The sequence below is a fragment of the Copadichromis virginalis genome, linkage group LG23 (genome assembly GCF_057382275.1).
Source record: "Copadichromis virginalis isolate Kocher_CV1m ecotype Utaka linkage group LG23, C_Virginalis_male_GT1.1, whole genome shotgun sequence".
In the NCBI taxonomy this organism is placed as follows: Eukaryota; Metazoa; Chordata; class Actinopteri; order Cichliformes; family Cichlidae; genus Copadichromis; species Copadichromis virginalis.
Window position 1 is genome coordinate 45,325,951 of NC_140639.1, and position 20,086 is coordinate 45,346,036.

Genomic DNA, 20,086 nt, shown 5'->3' on the forward strand with positions numbered 1-20,086 from the left:
TTTTAAAAATATCTTTAATGGTTAGCTGTTTATTTTTGAAGTCAGCTAAAAACAAAAAAAGGAAGAGAGAGAATTTGACAGTGGAATTAATTATTAATTGTGATCCGGAAGTGTAATTTCAACCACATGGTTCCTTTCCTCCAATGGGCTTTTATTCCAGTTTAGACTATCATGATTCAGTCTAGGGTTCGTTCCAATAAGTACTGCTGCCGACCTTGAGGTCTATTTTCCGCTTAATTTCCGTCTTGCACGTAAACCCTACGTCACCAAAGTAGTTTTCAGATGTATTTCCTGGTAACCGTATTAAATATGTGCTTTTGTGAATATACACGATGCAGTAATACTTCAGTCAAGGCCGTAAGTAGCGCTTGAAGTCGGAGGATGTGAACGAGAATCAGCCGCGGCTGGAAAGATACAGATTTGTCAAGCTAGCAAGCGTGAGGCACACAGGAAGTGACGCGAGTTGCACTACAAATTACAAGTTTTTATGAAGCCCCGATGCAATAGAGGACTTCTTGGTTGAATTCATAAATACAGCCTTATTTAAATTACTCCATCGATGGCGTCCACTTTACTTTACAGCACAATCGTGCTTCTCCTCCACCCTCCAAAGAAACAAGGGGCCGCCGATTATTTTACTATGACAGCGCAATCGGGAAGTCCTTAATCTCTCCGTTCTTGCTAACTTGGCAGCACACTGGAACGCGACCAGATGGAATTCAGCACTGCCTTCTTAACAGATTCCACACATTTTAAATTGTTTCGTACACATTTTTAGCCGACTTTTGTGTCGACAAACAGCCCTGGCGTGAGCACAGGCGTCTATCTGGGAGCTTCGGCTGCGCTGTGAACCGGGACAGAAGCGGTCAAGACATTTACAGATCCCCCCACCAAACATCTTCCCACTGTAAGTATTATTTCTAGGCTCTACTGTCGAAGAGCAATAGCTTTCAGATAACCTAATATGACTGCCCTTTGTAACTTAAGTCGGTGTTGAAACGTCGGTTATGTTGATGCATGAGAGCGCCCCAACGTCCTTTTCTGCAGTTGTTCATGAGATGATGCAGACAACTGTGGGTAGCTTTGGAAATCTGTCAAACAAAAAAGAGGGGAGTTTGGCCGGAGGCGAGAGGGGTGTAGCCTTGTTAAATCACATTGTCTGGGACTGTTAATGCGGCCTTATGTGCTGTTTACTGCTGTCAGCGTTATAAGCTCTTATTCCTCTAAAGAGGGTAATTAGCGAGGTTTTTCAATTCCTCGGGAGTTCATTTACAGTGTGTGTATTTTGTTTTTATTCCCCCCCCTCCTCCCTCCTTTATTACTTTAAACGACTAGGACCAGGTCAACCCGAATGATCACAATCCAACTTCCGGGTTTGGATTTCAAAGTAAAATGCTAGTCATAAAGTCTCCATTGAGTCACTGCTTTATGCAGCTATAAACCTTATCAAGATCACAGTTTTGGCAAATTTTATTTTATTTTTTTCATTTTATCATATGGCTTTTAAACAAAGACACTTAAATAGTGCCAATAGTTCCAATTCACAACAACAACAACAACAACCATAAGGTGCTTTATATTCTAGGGAAAAGATCCTACAAATGGGAAAGATCAGACAACCCCTTGATGGACAAACACTTGGTGACAGTGGGAAGAAAAAACTCCTGTTTAACAGGACGAAACCTTTGGCAGAACCCGGGTCAGGGAGGGGGCTGTGATCAGCTGGGAGTGATAGGAAAGAGAAGAGAGCAGGACAAAAGGCTAACTATAGGGAAAGAGAGCCTGAATTTCATAATTATTCATGTTTAAAAGGTAGTTATTTTGCAAAGTGAATAAATGATTGACAAGTTAAATGTCTGTTGAAATAATAGTTGCACTGATACTATCGCATGGACATTAGTAACCTACGAGCAATTAAATGACGTTCCCCAGTGGCATTGGCCAATGTTTATGTGCTGTATCAGATCAGGTCTGTGCCAGATAAATGTTCAAAGACGGTGTGATAAGGAGCTCAGAAACTTTAAATCTAGTAAGATAATCTGGAACAGAGATTATTTTGTTTTCCTGACACTGAATGAAGAATAAATAACAACAAAAAATGAAACAAAACAATATTAGCGAAATTTATACATTATTTTTAAAATATTGCATTCTCCTAATAATTTGGTTCATCCTTAATTGCTAGTTCCAGCCCTACATTTATCTTTGATGCTATACAACACTTTTTGACGTAGATTCTTTCACAAAGGTGTCTGTCTTCCATACAGTCTCGTTTCATGACTCACTCTTGTGCTTTTAATTTGAAAGCGGACTACAATATATGCTTTACATTATGAGTAAATCCACTGGCCTTGATATCTCAAGGTAAAAGCTTCTCATATAAGCTATTTCACACTTGATTGCAGTATTAACCTGTAATGACTCTGCATTTAAGTACAGCAATCTTCATATTGTCCTGAATAAAAAACTTGCACATTATAGTTGTGATTTCTCAGACTGTTACCTTTGACTACCAGCAGTCCATGTGAGTCATAAAGACTCCATCTAGCCTGGCTGTCATGTCCTCTGTGTCTTGCTTCTCAGTAGATCCACCAATCAAATGCTCAGGCTTGTTTTTAGGTTAGTGTCTGCCACCCGTAAGGAAGTAAATGTGATTGAAAAGGAAAGTTTGCCTTGCTGACAAAAAAGTCCCCACTTTAAGTATTGCAGTAGCTTTTCACAGCCATTCTTGATAACGCCGGCTTCCTCCAGCTGGACACGCAGAAAGTGCTAACCACTGAGAGCACAAAGACCTAAGTCAGTCTTAAATATTACAGATGTGCCCTGTATGCTTCACTGAAGTGCATCAAGTGCAGTTGGGGATCAGAGTTTAAACTAATATCAGGTTGGTCCTACCTAACAATCTCTTTGTAAGTGAGATTTTGCTTGATGATGTCTGGTCTTTCATGTCGCCTTTCCTTGTGAATATAATTGAAGCAAACAACTCTTTGTAGTCGGAGGTGGGCATAGATTAGATCGTGGCTCAAACAGTTGGCAGTTCGTCTTGTAACCGGAAGGTTGCCGGTTCGAGCCCTGGCTTGGACAGTCTCGGTCAGGATGCTGACTGAGAAATTTGACCATCTTTGTCAAATTAACTTAAAAAGGCCTGAAACTGTGCTGCTATAAACTACAACCTGTGTGTCTTCACTCTGATCTTACGACTGATAGACGTGTTCCAGCTTCGTCAGACGTGAACCTTCCAGTCAATGCTTTGTCAGATTTATTGCAGTTGATGTTAATCACTTAGCTAATGCCAGCAGCAATAATTCATGCTGAACGAGCGGGTTATTGTCCTTGCTGCTCCTCCTTCAGCGTTTGCATTCCTGTTGCATGTGTTAGTAGTACACCATGAATGACTCACATTCCAGGCAAAAATAATAGGATGTCACCTTTCTCCTTCATTGAAAGGCTGTGGTAGATTCTTCGCATTGTTAGAAAACTTCTAGGCTTAATTAAATGAATTTGCCAAGAATTCCTGAGCACAAAGTTAATTTATTTGAACAAATTATCAAGTGTGCGACGAGCTGCCCCACTGCTTCCCCCTGGTCTTACCACAAGCCACGAAATGTCCAGCTTGTATTCCCTCTTCTGCCGCCTGAGTGGCCTGTAGGTGTGACAGATCGCTACGTCACCGTCTCTCCAGCTCCTGTCGTGGATCACTATCTTGCTGCGCTGGAATGTCACCGATTAGTCATCAGAGCCGCCCACTGCCATGCAGTTTGTTACAGTGAATGTTACTATAATCCAGCGCTGCAAAAGGCAGCTGTTTGATGAGGGCAGTGCCAAGAGAGTTATGACTAATATGACTGTTAGTCTTTTTTTTTAATGTATTGCCATATGACACAAATTATTTAAAAGTGATTACTAATAGTTTCTCTGTTCGGTCTTGTTTAGTGTTTAAAAGAGAGCAAGTTCCTGCCTGGGGATCTGCCTGAAGCACTGATTCGTAAGTGGGCAGCAGTTCTGATATATTTTCTGGGGTTAGCCCATTAAAGGCTTGACAATTAAGAGTAACTCTACTAATTAATTTGAAACAAATCAGCTAGAGTCATTAAAAATCTGATCAATATTTTTGCTTTTCTGTCTTTTGCTGTTTTATGTAAACTAGAGTTTATTATTTATTTCTGATATATACCTTATTAAAGGACCTTTGCAGTACTCTAACCGAGAGGAAATAACAGCGTTAATGGTAGTTTGTGTATCAGTGATATTAACAATTCACAACAACAGTTGCCTCATAGTGTTTAAAATTTCAAGGTAAAGGTCTAACAATTAAAGGATGTGGTTAAAACGCCAAAATGACCAAATAATGATATCTGTAGTGGTCTTAAAGATCCAATATCAGTCAGGCTCTACTTTTATATCAGTTAGACAATTTGTAAGTGGTAGCATTATAGTGAAAATACAGTTCACCCTAGTATTGAACCTTGAGGGAATCCATACTTTGATAGTGAGGAGAGACATTTTTCATAAGAGCTGCAGTTCAATGATCAAACATTCAGTGGTCTACAAACGGATTGCATAGTTCAGGAAAACTGCAACTACACAACAAATAAATCTTTGATCAGTCAGATATGCATGTAGTGCATTAGGAAGCGAGTTGAATCAAATGTACTGAGTGACTCCTCAGCACAGCGGTGTTAGGATGACAGTAAAGGCCCATATGTCTGCAGCAAAGGTCATCCTTTCAGATAACCCAAGACAAATCTGCTTATGGCGAGAATGTGCCGTCGCTCAGTGCTGTGTCTACACTCGGCTGAATATCGTGTCAGTGAGGCAGCACGAGAAGGCAATCGGCCTTCTTTTGTCAGGTCCTAACATAATTAGATTATCAGTATACTTTGATACTGTATGTCACAAGACGAGCCATACCCCTGATGACAATCTTTATTGTATTATACCGATTTGATTTGGTTTGTACCTTAGGAACATAACGCAGGGATCTGATCAGTTTTAGAGCATGTGATATAATTTTGGACTGAAGCTGAACAAATAGTTTTCATGTAGCAAACGGACAGGCAAATATATCAAAGACTACAGACTGAACTCCTAAAGATTATGTTTTTCTTAAAGTGAACTGACTATTCAGCCAAAGAATCTACACAATGAACAGCCAATTGGATTTGTATTTTTCATTCATTGGTTTACTAAAATAAGAGCCTTCCAGTAAATTATAGATTTAATATAAAATGTATATAATATAAAAAAATAACTGTTTAGTTAAGCGATTTATCCTTGCAGTTACAAGACTATATAAAAGAATTGCTAAAGAGAAATTAAAGGATACATTGTTTTCACGGAGTAGCAGTAGAAACATTAAAATATCGCCTTATTTACTTCCTAAAATATTGATGATTCTGATGCTGTTTTATGCAGGATTTATGGTCCTCCGTTGGTGTCCTAATGCGATGAAGAGAGATGAATTGTGGGAGTCTGTGCAAATTATTTACATTTATATAAAACCTCTAATACTTTTAAAGGAATTCACTCGCTGTTTGAACCACACTGCTTACATAGGCAAGTTTAAATGGGGGTGCCAGTCCTTTAGAACAAGAATGCAAGCATGTCTGTGTAGGTTCTCAGCCAATCAGGTCGTGGCACTCTTAAGCGCTACTAATGAAGGCAGCTGAATGTCTTTTTGGTTTATGGAGACGTTTGACCTCTCATCCAAGAAGCTTCTTCAGCTCTAAAACCGATGGGGAGTCCCAGATGTTTAATACCTAGTGGCATTGGGGAGGTGGTCCTCAGAGTCATTGACCCATCCTGTAAAGTTATTAAGAGTCACATGAGACAAGATGTGAGTCAAGGCATGGCTCATTTACCATCAGATCAAAAAGAAGTCCAGTTTCCTTAACTCCTTAAGACTGTTTTAAGGGGACATACTGCTGTGCTGCAACGACAGATGCAAGCATTATTAACCCTGTTGCACATGTTTGTACCTGACTGTTGAAATAATGCCTCATAATCTTTTTGAAATTATACTCCCTGTTCTGGGTAACCTTTACTTATATTCTGTACATCTGTATTTGGATTAAAGCTCATTTAGATTGCTTGCGATTAGTTGAAAAATTCATATTTGGGGCAACAAGGAACATCTCAGGTAAGCTTATACCTAAGCTGAGCAGCTCGCAGTGTGCGCTCGAGCCCAGCAGGCACAAGATTAATTCCATTACATAACATTTAGTCAGTCTTAAGAAGGGTGCAAGTGAAAATGAAGACTTCAGAGTAATCAGCTGCTTAAGCTTTCCAGGACTCAAAAGACATGTTATTAAATGATTAAAAGGGGCCCTTTAAGTATTCTTTAATAATCAGAAACACTTAGTTAGAGCTGCAGGAACAAGGCCGGACTGGGAGCACTGCTCGACTGGTTATTACCTGACGCACTCGCCTACAGTGTGATTAGATTAGAAAAGCAGGAAGGCGTTGTTTGCAAGCATGGCTCCCCTCTTTTCATGAGCAATTCCTCATTGCCAGTTTATCCTTCGACAAATATTGACCTGACTAAAGTTTTGCCGTCATGATGTCATCGAAAGATAAAGCGAAACTCAAGTAGCCTTGTTATGTTTGTCACCTGTTCCTGGATGGACTTTAAAACAGCTCCCTTTTCACCCACTGCACACCTTGGTATTCAAATGACATAAGCTAGCAGAAGAACATTTTTCACGGAGGGGTTGGTATTATTTTCCATGTCACTGCGGTGTCCCCTCTCTGTGATTCAACTGCTTCCGAATAAAGAATCAAAATCAGTCACACAGAACATTTTGAAGAACTGATTATGAAGAACACAAACATAGCTGAGCGGGGCTGTGTCAGCTGAGATTTCCTTTTGTAAGGTGAAAACCTTGTGATTCCAATTCAGGCTGTTTTCTTGTTTTGTTTGTTTGTTTGTTTGTTTGTTTGTTTGTTTGTTTGTTTGTTTGTTTTTGCAGGCGTCCAATCCCCCGTGCAATTTCCCCTTTCCTGAATAATGTGAAAGATGACATTTTACCTTCAATGTTTCTTTCAACTCCTACCTTTTATCAGTCTGAGGAAAGCACTCACTGTTCTGCTCAAATACCTCTGGAATGCATCAGCTTACTTTTCTTATTGCGACAACGCACCAGGATCTGCAGCAGCTGTAAACAGTCGGCACCTTTTATGACAACTCTGTGAAATGTAAGTTGGCCGTAAGTGGCCAGCATGGTGGATGCATTGTCATGTAATTAGACGTGTTTTTATAGGGGAAGGATTGAAGTAATAACTCTGTCAGCACACCTACACGGATTTGTTTTACGATCATCAGGGGAAATCAGCCTTTACTGTCACAGCTCTTTATTCTCCTGGTCTTGTGATTTGAAGTGGCCCACACATCTGCCAGGCTAAGTGGCGTTTGAAGAAACTGATACTGTGTGTGTGTGTGTGTGTGTGTGTGTGTGTGTGTGTGTGTGTGTGAACTTGGTTAAGGGAACTTCCTGTTGTATTTGATAATGAACAAGTCAAAGAGGTTTTTGTAGCTCTGTGGAGAGGTTTGTTTTTTCCCTTGGAGGGTAGAAAACAGATGACCTAAGTCAGAAACTTTTTTAATAAACAGTCTCAACAAGTCAAATAAATATCCATAGCTGTATGTCTCACATAAGGCTCTTTCATATCAGGCATCAATGCTTTAAAGTTTTAGGCTCCTTTAAGCTTCCAGTATGTGACACTCGACAGTCTCCAGAGATGAGTTACTGTTCTAATGTGCTTTAGACGGGCTCATTTGAACTTATACTCATCTCAAGCTTCATACTTTTATTCCAACTTATTATAAAGGAGTATATTCACTTACACTCAGTTCTAAATAAGCTTTATTTTGCATTGTCGAAGCCTTGATGTAGCCTCTCAGTTCATTCCAAAAGATGTTGTCTGCCTTTAAGACAACTTTCTTCTGATTGGTTATCCCTATCAAACAGGAGGTTTGATCAATAGGTAGGCGTGGCTTCTGTGCTCACAGAAGCATCATATGGATTTATGAAAACGGCCTTGAATGCAGTGCTCAGAGCTGTCTGAAACCTGAGCTTTTGGCTCAGGGGGATTACTTGTGCACAGACTGACCTCATTACTTTAAACTTTGTTCATGTTTAAAAAAGACATTCATCATTATAACTGTAGAGATACAAGATAGGATAAAAAAGGACAAATTAAAATAAAAGCTCAGTAGGTCCAGCTGAAGCAATATTCTCCTCCAGAAAACACTGTGCAGGTGTTTTTCCAAGGACTTCCATGGACACGGTCACTTTACCTGTTCACTGTGAATGCTTTACAATGTATAGTGTAGAAGGAGGCTTTAACATTCAGACAATTTGGCTGCTAGCATCAGTTCTAGATGAATGTCTTGTGAGCCAGTGGCCGAGGAGACGGGGAAGGGAGGAGCAGAAGTGTTTTGTGAAGAGGAGAAGAAAGAGAGGATGAAATGAGTGAAGGATGGAGCAGATGGAGGGAGGAATGACGGTGGGAGTTAGGGTTAATGCCCTTTTACATTCCCAGATGAGGATTAGCAGTCACAAGTTCTGTGGCTGTTCCTGACCTGGCCTGGATTTTGAAGGCCACTGCTGCCTCCTGGATCCCTTAATATGCTCACAGAGCATTGTGGACAACCTCTCTAACTTACCCGATATACTCAGCAACAAGTATATTTATGTGTTGTTTTCCTGGTATTTTAGCTTAAAAACCATCAGTTGACAGCTATATTTGTAAACCTGTGACTGAAGGAGCAAATGCTGAAAGTCCTTTTAAGGTGCTTGGCATTATGTACAATGTCAGCTTGGTGCGCAGTGTGGCTGCAACAGATTGCTAGTAGCATTGTTGGTAGCATGATTGACATTCTGGCAGTAATAGGGCAAAACACAGCTTGCTACTTTGATGCACATAAACTAGAATTGTCGGTTTCATACAGGCTTGAGCTGTCAAGATGAGAGTAACTAATGTAACTCAAGGGACGTGAACGAACTACTATGCTCCATACCAGCTCCATACTGTATTTTGTTGGTGTTTACTAGGGAAGCCTCGCATGATTCACCTTGTCCTGCATCATAGCTCATCCTCTGACCAAAAGGAGCAGATTTAGCTCCCTTCCGCCTTCATTTGAATGAACTTTTTCCTCTTCCTCATAGACTGAATGTTTGAACAGCAGGTTGCTCACATTGCCCTGTTTTTAGTGGTTAAAAAACATAAAAGGTTTGATTCTAAAGCTTAATCCTGAATGCTCAGGTATTTATTTGATTTATTTTCTTTCAAGACAGGATAGCAGTTCATGTCAACAAATAGCTGATCCGAGGCACGTTGTATTTTTAGCTAAAGACACTATAATATAAGAATGAGGACCGCAACAATCAGAAGATCTGAGTGAGAAGCACTAGGTGATGGTGGGGAGGACGAGACCTCTGGCAGAAGCAAGCTGAGGGAGGGGCTGGTATCTGCCACAGTCAGTTGATTGGACAAAACAGTGCAACAGTAGCATGTAAATGCAACAGCAGTGAAAAGTTTTGAATGGGGAACGACTGCAGAATGGGTTGAGTTCATGTGGTCCAGCTCCAACTATAAGATCAGTCAAAAAGGAACTGGCTGTGTCATAATATGACGGAGATGTTATGTTACGGTGCAGTTTGGACTCCCCTACTTTTGAATCTTAAGATTATTTAAACTGTTATTAAATTACAGAAACTACTGACTTGACTATATATACCTACCTCGATAGTTTTTGCAACTGCACTTTGGGACACATTCAAAGTTTTAGCAGTTTTCCGGATTTACTGATCAAGTATTGATGGACTCTTGTTTCTCTTTATTCAGCTGATTGGTTCTTGCCATAATATGATTTCTAACAGGCTGTCAGATGTGTAGCAACCTGACTTCTAGACATGTATATGGTGTTGGAATGTTTTTCAACGGTAGAAGAAGACTACTCAGATTGTTACTTCCCTATCAGCAGCATTTTTGTTATCTTTTCATATCAAACAGATGGAGCAAGAACAATGTTACACCGTGAGTCAACACAGTGTCATCAGCCCATCTAAAGATCTGTATGCGACTTGTAGGTGCAGTACAGGGTGATGACGGTTTCCACAGACACACGGCTGCAGTTCGCAGGAATACATTTATTCGTGACGTTTCAGTGCCCTTCATGTGGCAAATTATTTGCGTTGTACCTCTCCTACGCACCTGCCTTGAAAAATGTTTTTGCTTGTTTGGGATGCACAACTTGGAGCTGGAATCACAATCGGTGCAGCTTCTGAATGCTTCTTGGAATATTTATATTGGAAAAATGATTGAAAATAGTGGTTTATTCATATTTAATCAAATAGAAATATTTAATAAAAGTGAGCACAGTATATTGTTTGCCCACAAGAGGGCACTTACAACTTTATAGTCATCTCTGTAATGCACTACATTAAAAGTGGCATTTTTGTCAGTAAGCAGCACTGTAAACTGACGTTTGTGGGAAGCACTGAAACGTTGGCAGTTTTACAAGTCTGGTAAAAATAGATCGTAGCTTTTATAATTACAGGCTATTCTATTGTAGCTTGAATTGATTCATCAGTCAATAAACAATACATTTAACACTGATTGCTGTGTTTCACAGGTCCCAAAGGCGTGTGCACACGTGTCCATCATGCCGCTGTTTGGTAAATCACACAAGAGTCCCGCCGACATTGTCAAGACGTTGAAGGAAAACCTGGCCATCCTGGTCAAACAGGACAAGAAGACAGACAAGGTAGAGGAATCTATTTGATTGTGTCTGTGTGCGTCTGTGTGTGTGTGTGTGTGTGTGTGAATGGGTGTCAAGAGGCCCCAAGGGTGGGAGCGCGAAACAGCCTGCGCCTGTCATCTTCTGACGCTTCACTGTCAAGACTCTCTCACACATGCACACAGGGGATCAAAGAATCAGAGTTACAAGCCAAATTCAAGCTCACGCTCTCTTTTACTAATGATAGTTTCTACATGTTATTCCTCTAAATGATGCCTTCTTTGCCTCCATCCTTCCTCACCTGTAGTTTTCTGTTCTACAGGCCTCTGAGGAGGTGTCTAAGTGTTTGGTGTCCATGAAAGAGATCCTGTATGGAAGCAATGACAAGGAGCCCCACACCGAGACTGTGGCCCAGTTGGCCCAGGAGCTGTACAACAGCGGCCTGCTGATCGCGCTGGTAGAAAACCTGCAGGTCATAGACTTTGAGGTAAGCAGAAGAAAGTATCACAGATGTGCTGCAGAAGCACACTTGTGATAAAGCTGACACAGAAACGTGATAGAAAATAAACATCCATGAGCAGAGGAAACTTAACAGCTCTTCTAGACTTTTTAAGAAATGCTGCATATTGTTGCTGTAGTTTTGCAAGATGTAGTGAAAATAATGAAATTTGATGGTGTATTTAAAAACCTTGTACAGTTTTCTTACCATTACAGGCCTCCTCTGACTCCAACTCATAAATTTAAGTTACTTTAGGTTGTAGCACTGCTTTTAAAACAACTTTTTTTCCTACTGTACACAATTAATTAATTTTTAACGTGCTAAATGTTACAGATGCTGTTATGTGGTTAGTTCAGTTTTACGTGTGTTTCCAGGGGAAGAAGGACGTGTGTCAGATCTTCAACAACATCCTCAGGAGGCAGATTGGGACGAGGAGCCCCACTGTTGAATATTTCTGCTCCCACCAGGAGGTCCTCTTCATACTGCTGAAAGGGTGAGATAAACACACAGTGCACGTGCTGTCCTCAACCTAATGGCGTCTTAACACAATAAATATGGCTTCTATGACGAGGAGGGGGTGATGCGTTACTCTCTCTCTCTTGCTGTGTTTGAAGATACGAGATGCCCCAGGTGGCGCTAAATTGTGGGATCATGCTGAGGGAGTGCATCCGCCACGAGCCGCTCGCCAAGATAGTTCTCCATTCGGAGCATTTCCACAATTTTTTCAACTACGTGGAGATGTCCACCTTCGACATTGCTTCTGACGCATTCGCCACCTTTAAGGTAACTCTCTTTCTTCTTCTTTTGGCTGTCAGGTCAGGTGCTAGACTAGAGCCAGACTGGACTTTGACAACAGTGTTTGGATTTGGATTTAGTAAACCAACATCCCACACAAGTGTCATTTGAATTTGATATTTTTGTTCCCCACATAGGCCTAGAAAAGGCAAATTTGTTTTCATGTTTTGTTGAGGAAAAGTCTTAACTTATGCTGATTTTTGCAGACATGTGACCGTTGACCATGTGACGCTAACTTGTCAGCTATTTTGAAGTGTGATGATTGTAATTAAAACTGGAAAGTAAACACCTCCAGGAACCTCTGGCAACATTTGGGGAATACATTTTTTTTTTCCGAGCAACTGATGGTTGTATTGGATCCAATACGGGAGACAAATTTTGGGCAGCGTGCGATTGTACAGTGTATACATACATGTGTGTATGTAAAAAGTGTTCGGTAACATTTGAATCCGTCAGCTAAGATGCATTTTTCTGTCTTTGTCCACAGGACCTCTTGACGAGACACAAAGTGCTTGTGGCCGAATTCCTCGAGCAGAACTACGAAGCTGTGAGTGCTTCGACTTACAAACACATTTGCACATCTGCAGCTCCCGAGAAGAGATTAGTCTGGGATGGTTGTTAGCCACCACACATATTAATGCACATTAGCCTTGCTATTTTGAATTTTAGCAATCGTTAACCTAAACCACACACGGAGGTCAGTCACTGAGCTCTGTTTGCAAACACTGTCCACTGCTCTGAATGACTCTGCATGAGGAAACCTTGCACGGATGCACAGCGAGATCAGGTATCAGTCACCGCAGTGCTCACTGGCCCAGTCACACACAGGCATTCACGAAGCCTTGTGATAGAGTATTGAATGAGCTGGCAGTGAAGGCAGATTAAAAAACAAAAAACGTAAATTTATAGGAAAACTGCACAGCCTCTCTAAATGTCATAACGTCTTTCGATACAAAGCTCTGCTCTGTGTCCTCAACATTTCTAGGCAGAGGAGCCCCTCTCACGAGCAGGATCCCCCCAGGGCTCTCAGCCTGTAGAAACCCACACAAAACCACCTTTTCACCCAGCATGTGTGCCGACGGCCTGTCAGGAGATGTCACTGCCGGCTCAGTAGAGTCAGTGATCAGGCTAAGCCACAAAAAACCCAGAATTTGTCATACTCATTAGATTTTAGGGCGACCATAGCTCAGGGGGTTGGGAAGCGCATCTGTAACCGGAAGGTCGCCGGTTCGATCCCCGGGCTCTCTGTCCTGATCGTTGTGTCCTTGGGCACCGCCTACTGGTTTTGGCCAGAGGGGCCGATGGCGCGATATGGCAGCCTCGCTTCTGTCAGTCTGCCCCAGGGCAACTGTGGCTACAACTGTAGCTTGCCTCCACCAGTGTATGAATGCGAGAGTGAATGAATAGTGGCATTGTAAAGTGCTTTGGGTGCCTTGAAAAGCGCTATATAAATCCAATCTGTTGTTGTTGTTATTATTTTAGTGGTAAACCTATGACTGCACAAATAACACACTGTAATAACAATGTGTTGATCTACTCAAGTCAAGTGTCTAGGGTTTGGGGTTTCTTCTAATTCATCCACTTCCTCTTAGTTACATATGTTACATTTTTGCAGGTCCAGGCAGTTCTTGTCCTTTTGGATGCAGTGCAGTATTTTCATTTGCTTTAATCGATCTCATTAGATGCCTTCTGGGCTAAAAGAAAATATACTAACAAGCCAAATTACCCATGTGCAAACACAGAGTTAAACAACTTCTCCATCATATATGCATTTGTCTCAACCTAAAACACACAGGCAGATATTTCTGTCTTTAAAATAACTACATTCAGATAAGCGTTGATACTTGTCTCCAAGTTTTCCCAAGCTACAGAGTGTGCATAAACATATTCATCTAAACTACACAAGTCCTTTTCCTGTTGGAACTCTTACTTAAATATTCTGTAACTTATACAGACGCTATTGTTACATTTCAGATTTCCTTTTTTCCTACCTCACGATATCAGATATGTCCCCATAAATGATAAAGTCCTGTATAATCTAATATTTGATTCAAAAGCACCTTCATCATATTGATTGCTGATTACTTAAACATCACCCGGACAGTACGTGTTTGACCCTATGCAGCCATACATTCAAAAGCCAAGCGATAGCACTGTCTTCATCTAGGTTCAGATGTTTTAACAGCCATCTGGTGCTAATTTATGCAAACAACCAGGTTTCTTTTTAAATTTTAGAGGTCAAACAACCATACAGACAGCAGGAAGGAAAGAGCAATTGTAAGTCTAGAATATTTATTGAGACTAGTTGTGCCATGCTCCCAGAATACATTCGGAACATTGTGTGCAAAAGATAACTCGTCCATCAACTTGTGGTATATCGGAAAGATTACGCATAGGAAGAGAATGTGGAGCTTTTCATTTAGTAAGGTCAGCTTGACACAGAAGTAGCAGAATGTAAAAAATCAAAAATCCAACATCTATTGATATTATTATTATTATTATTATTAAGTCCACAAAGAGCACAACAACCATTTTCCATCACACCAGCAGCTCCTTTAGGATCTCCAGCTAACCCAACAAGTGTGTCTTTGGACAGGTTCAGACCTACAACCTTCTTGATTCACTGTGCTGCCAAACTGTTTTGGCAATTTTGAATAATTGTTGCAACAAAATAATTGCACTGCGTGGCTTTTCAGGTTGGTAAGCACTCTCTCTAGTTTATCGCCTAAGCACTTTGCAACTTTTAAAACTAGAAGCTGCATCCACAGACACTTTTTCATTAATGGTCACACACACAGGCAATCCTACATGGATATCAGGGTTCACTTGGGTTCAGTGTCTCGCTAAAGGAAACTTAGAAGTGGAAGAGCTGGGGATCAACGAACGGCCTTTGGAAGAGTAGCCACTATAAACAAGGTCAGATTTGAACCCAGGTCTTTGCATTAGCCTTATGACATATGGGTTGCCTGCTAAACCCAGTTAGCTAAACCAGCACTCTGCACTAGAGATGGACCGATCCGATATTACGTATCGGTATCGGTCCGATACTGACCTAAATTACTGGATCGGATATCGGAGAAAAATAAAAAATGTAATCCGATCCATTAAATATCACGAAAGCACCTCACAAAACTTGCAACACGCCGTAACTCACCTCAGAACGTATGCATCACGTGATAGAGCAGCTGTGGCATGCAGGACCTGTCGGTGGTCTGGATAGCATGTGGAGCTTCGCTAGCAACCTGGCATTTCATCTCCGACAAAGTTATCCCCGAGAGAAGTAAAGCAAGTGTGTAAGTCCATCTCTGAATGTTTGTAAAGCATTTCCACGTTAAGCTTAACAAGCGACTGCCTCTCGCTCTCCGGCTGCTACTTCAATCGTGAAACTGCTTAATGATCAGCTGATCGGCTTTTCTGTCGCGAGTCCGTCTTTGTTTTTGGTCCACTTTGCGCCAGAAAGAGGAAACCAGCGGCTGAACAACAGCAGCACGTTTAAGCTTGATAAGCTGTTGTTAGAATTTATTTAATATTAATTTCTACACCAGGATCTTTTTCTACGTAGCTGACGGCTGGTAACTGTGCACGGGCGGATCTAGCAAAGTTTAGCCAGGGGGGCCGATAGGGCATTAACTGGGAAAAGGGGGCACAAAGACATACTTTTCTTTCTTATTCTCATTTAAAATGTCTAGCTTTTAATAAATAATTATCTGACACCCAAAGTTTTAATTTGATGTAAAATGAATAGAAGTCAATTACTGTACATAGTGACTATTAAGTCTAATATATATACCCTAGTAAGCTATAGTACTTTTTACTTTGGGAAGGTACCATCTGTGCAGTCTGCAATTTTGTTGAAGAAAGATGTTGAATCTATTTAATATTTCTTGAAAAATAATTGATTTCTGTGCATTTTTTTTCACACTGCATCAAATTAAGGTTGATTACGTCGATTAAGCATCATGAGGTGGCGCGTGAGGGGTGGTTCCCTATTTTTTATTTATTTATTTTTGTTGTTGCTGGGAGTTGGAACCCTATTAGTTAGGTTGCTTAATATTTACGCTAAGTACTCTTTAAAATACCAGAATAGGGAGGATGGTGTAGGTCTAAGTTTATTAGATTGATCAGTATTGCTGAACTATGAAATATTTTTTTTGTATACAGGTATAACAGAATAGCTTTAGTGTAGTTGTTGTTTTAAACTTGAGTATGAACTTATACAAAATGCAGCAAGATATTTAAAAAACAGTTTTGTTGATTAAAAAACACTATATCGGATTCATATCGGTATCGGCAGATATCCAAATTTATGATATCGGTATCGGTATCGGACATAAAAAAGTGGTATCGTGCCATCTCTACTCTGCACTAATGTTTTCAAAGGAAATGAGCCAGGTTAAACTTAGGAAGCAAATGGAAAGGTGTCCTAAACACAGGAGAGTGGGCATGTTAAACCAGTGATCATCCCCAGCCGGTCATGGCAGATGGCCGCCCCTCCCCGAGCCTGGTTCTGTTGGAGGTTTCTTCCTGTTTAAATGATTTTTTTTTTCTTCCCACTGTTGCCAAGTGCTTGCTCATGTGTAGTCTCTCTCGATTATTGTAGCGTCTTTACCTTACATTATAAAGTGCCTTGAGGCGACTGCTGTTGTAATTTGGCGCTGTATAAACTTTGCGTTCATATTTCCATTTGGTGGAAAAGCCCTCTATTTACAACATTTATCAGATATTGTTTGGAAAAAGTATTGTCCATATAGATATTTCCCAAAAGCTTAAAATTTGATCTCAGATTGTTGCTGCGTTTTGTTTTTTCACTGTAGGTGTTTGCAGACTATGAGAAGCTGCTGCACTCTGAGAACTACGTCACCAAGCGACAGTCTCTAAAGGTTTGTCTCCGACCTGTATTGATTTAAATTCCTACTTAGACTTCATGGGATTTTTGGGGGTTTTTTGGGGGGCGGGGTCTGCACAGCTGGCCTCTCTAATAATAATTTGTCACTTTGATCCCCCCTCCAGCTTCTGGGAGAGCTGTTATTGGACAGACATAACTTCACGGTCATGACGCGGTACATCAGCAGGACAGAGAACCTGAAGCTGATGATGAATCTGCTCCGAGACAAGAGTGCCAACATCCAGTTTGAGGCCTTCCACGTCTTCAAGGTAAACAAACAAACAAACAAAAAAACCAGCAGATGCATTTAATGAGAAATTTGGAAAGAGAGAAGATATTTCTCCCATATTGGCTCCTCTTCGTTGGCTTCCTGTTAAATTCAGAATTGGATTTAAAATCTTTCTCACATAAAATCTTGAATAATAGGGCTCATATTATCTTAAAGACCTCATAGTACCATATTAGCCTAATGGAAAACTTTGCTTTCATGTCGATGTTTTACTTGTGATTGCTACGATGTTTAAAAGCAGAGCCTTCAGCTTTTAGGGTCCTTTTCTGTAGAGCTAGCTCCCAGTTTGTTTTCGGGAGACCTCCCTCTACTTTTTAGATTAGGCTTAAAACTTTCTTTTTTGACAAATCTTGTTAGAGCTGGATCAGTTGACCCTGAATCCTCCCTTTGCTATGCTACAATAGGCCTAGACTGCTGGGAGCTTCCCATGATCCACTGAGCATTTCTTATTCACTCACCTTGTTTTACTTTCTTTATACACCACTAATATATTTAGTCTTTAGTAATTAAACTCTCTGTTCTCACCGGACATGGCAGATGACCACGCCTCCCTGAGCCTGGTTCTGCTGAAGGTTTCTTCCTTTTAGAAAGGAGTTCTTCCTTCCCACTGTCGCCAAGTGCTTGCTCATAGGGGGTCGTCGGATTGTTGGAGTTTCTTTCTAATATTGTAGGGTATTTACCTTACAATAAAAAGCACATTGAGGTGACTGGTGTTGTCAATCTGCGCTGTATAAATAAAACAAAACTGAATTGAATTTTCCTCCCGTTTTGTCCTTTTTTTGTTTCCCCAAGGTGTTTGTAGCAAACCCCAACAAGACTCAGCCCATCATCGACATCCTGCTCAAGAACCAGACCAAACTCATCGACTTCTTGAGCAACTTCCAGAAGGACCGCACGGACGACGAGCAGTTCAACGACGAGAAGACCTACCTAATCAAACAGATCAGGGATCTGAAGAAACCGGCTTCCTAGAGAAGCATTGCTGCCTGCCCTCTACTTCAACTTTTTATTAATAGGAAGACATAGAAAAAAAACACATTAACAATAATGGTTACTCTATTTGAAAAAAAAAAAATCTTTGAGACGTCATTTGTTTTTGTTTTTTTCCCTCTTTGTCAGTTCATTAAAAACTTGTGCAAGAGTAGTTCTTAATCACTGATCTTTTTTTGTATTTTTTTTTTATCTCATCTGTAGCATGTAGTGCCACAACTCATGGTGTTGGAGGCAGCTGATTTGCCTTGTTGGGGGAGAACCAGGGGTTTAAAAAAAAGCTTCAGCCAAAATCCTCCGGGTGGATGAGCATTTTCTTTAATCTTATTAGTCTCTGCTTGCAAATGAATTTTGTAAATTTTTAAAAGCAGTGGCTGCAAACCAGAAAAATGAACAACTTTTTGTTTTCTTGGTCGATGTGTGGTGAGGATGTTGGTGTGTCTGGTTAGGACCAGGTGAAGTATATTTACAGCGTGAATATCTTAATGCATTCTTGGTCATCGGTAAAAGCAATTTTTTTTAGCCAAATGACAATGGTAAAGCTCAGTAGGCCACAACAGTGTATTGGGGTATTCTAGCTTAAAAAATTATAGATAATAGTTAAGGGAGGAGGCGGTAAGAGCGAAAAAAAACAACAACTTTGTATTTCAAAAATTATAGTAGCAGACTGGGTAGGAAAAACTCATGAAGTTACTAATTTACAAGTAATTCTGAAATTTAAGGGGAAAAACTAAAGTAATCTGATATAATTAAGAACATTAAACGTGATTTTATTGAGACGTGAATTTACGAGGAAAAATGTGTCATATTAGGTCACATTTGAGATTAGTGGATTCTAAATTTCTATGATCTTTATTTTTCTCCCCTATGTTTACATCTATTATGGCCCTGATCAGATTTTCATTTGTGCGAGCTAAAAGTCACTGATTGTTTCTTCACTTTAAAGCTGAGGGGATTGGATTGCATACAGTCCAAAAGGCCAACGTCGCTTCAGTGTGTCACACCAACATGGAACAAGTCTCGTTGCCGGTCTAAAGGCCGAGCCCATCCGTGCTGTTCTAAATTACTCGCAGGTCTCGAAAACAAACTGATTTCAGTCACTGTTGACTAAAAACAAAAATCTTAAAAACAAGAAAAAAGAAAATGACAATTTTGATCACTGGTTCTCTTTGCTGGTGGCTAATAGCACTTTGTATGATTTTAAATAATAATAATGGTGATTCAATTTGTTTGAAGCTGATCGCTGTTTTCACACTGCTTGATGTTGTTTTTTTAATATATAGTGTCATTTCTCATGTACAGTTTCTGGTTTGAGTGCCATTGTGAGGGAGAACATGAGGAGGAGGCACTTTGCTGTGTGGATGCTGTAGAGCTGTAAAGATAGCTGTTTTTTTGGTTTCACTCCCTTTTCTGTCTGTACTGTAACGGATGTTTGACTCTGGTTTGGATCTGACGTTGTTATCAGAGGACGAGAAGATTCAGAGGTGCCTTTTTTTTTGTTTGTTTTGGTGTGTTTTCCTTTCTCTGTACTCGTTTTCTTTCCTGTATTTGCAGTATCTTTTTAGGGTGAGCTTAATTATTATGTTGATGAAAATATGCTCTGATAGAACATATTTGTTGTGATTAAGCAGTGAACCTCTTAACTCACTATATCAGAGTTCCTTTTGCCGTTTGACACCTTTTAAACTTTTTTTTTTTTTTGCTCATCACTTGCCATTGCCATAGTAAACTCGCCGGCAAACAGAACGAGGCCAAAGCCGACCAACGGCAGGATTCAGCGGTGAAACATAACTGTGAAATCAAATAAATGAATAAAAATCCACTTTTAGTTTAAAGCAGCTTCGATTTCTTTCTGTAACTTTAAATCAACTATGAACTTGGGGAAAA

At 40.4% G+C, this 20,086-nt stretch overlaps 1 protein-coding gene across 3 annotated transcripts; it reads left to right on the forward strand.

Annotated features, from left to right (window-relative positions):
• Positions 1-294: 294 nt before the first annotated feature.
• On the forward strand, positions 295-20,080 carry cab39l (calcium binding protein 39-like). Of its 3 annotated transcripts, none has more exons than XM_085447620.1 (10): positions 295-907; positions 3,934-3,985; positions 10,637-10,768; positions 11,064-11,228; positions 11,615-11,733; positions 11,855-12,023; positions 12,523-12,582; positions 16,850-16,915; positions 17,046-17,189; positions 18,002-20,080. In XM_085447620.1, the coding sequence occupies exons 3-10, from the start codon at positions 10,667-10,669 to the stop codon at positions 18,179-18,181; spliced, it is 1,005 nt and encodes a 334-aa protein (XP_085303746.1). In that variant the 5' UTR covers positions 295-907; positions 3,934-3,985; positions 10,637-10,666; the 3' UTR covers positions 18,182-20,080. The 3 variants fall into 3 exon arrangements, with proteins under 3 accessions (XP_085303746.1, XP_085303745.1, XP_085303748.1); XM_085447622.1 differs by lacking the exon at positions 295-907 and adding an exon at positions 3,830-3,847; XM_085447619.1 differs by lacking the exon at positions 3,934-3,985 and having other exon boundaries at positions 296-907.
• The last annotated feature ends 6 nt before the right edge of the window (positions 20,081-20,086 follow it).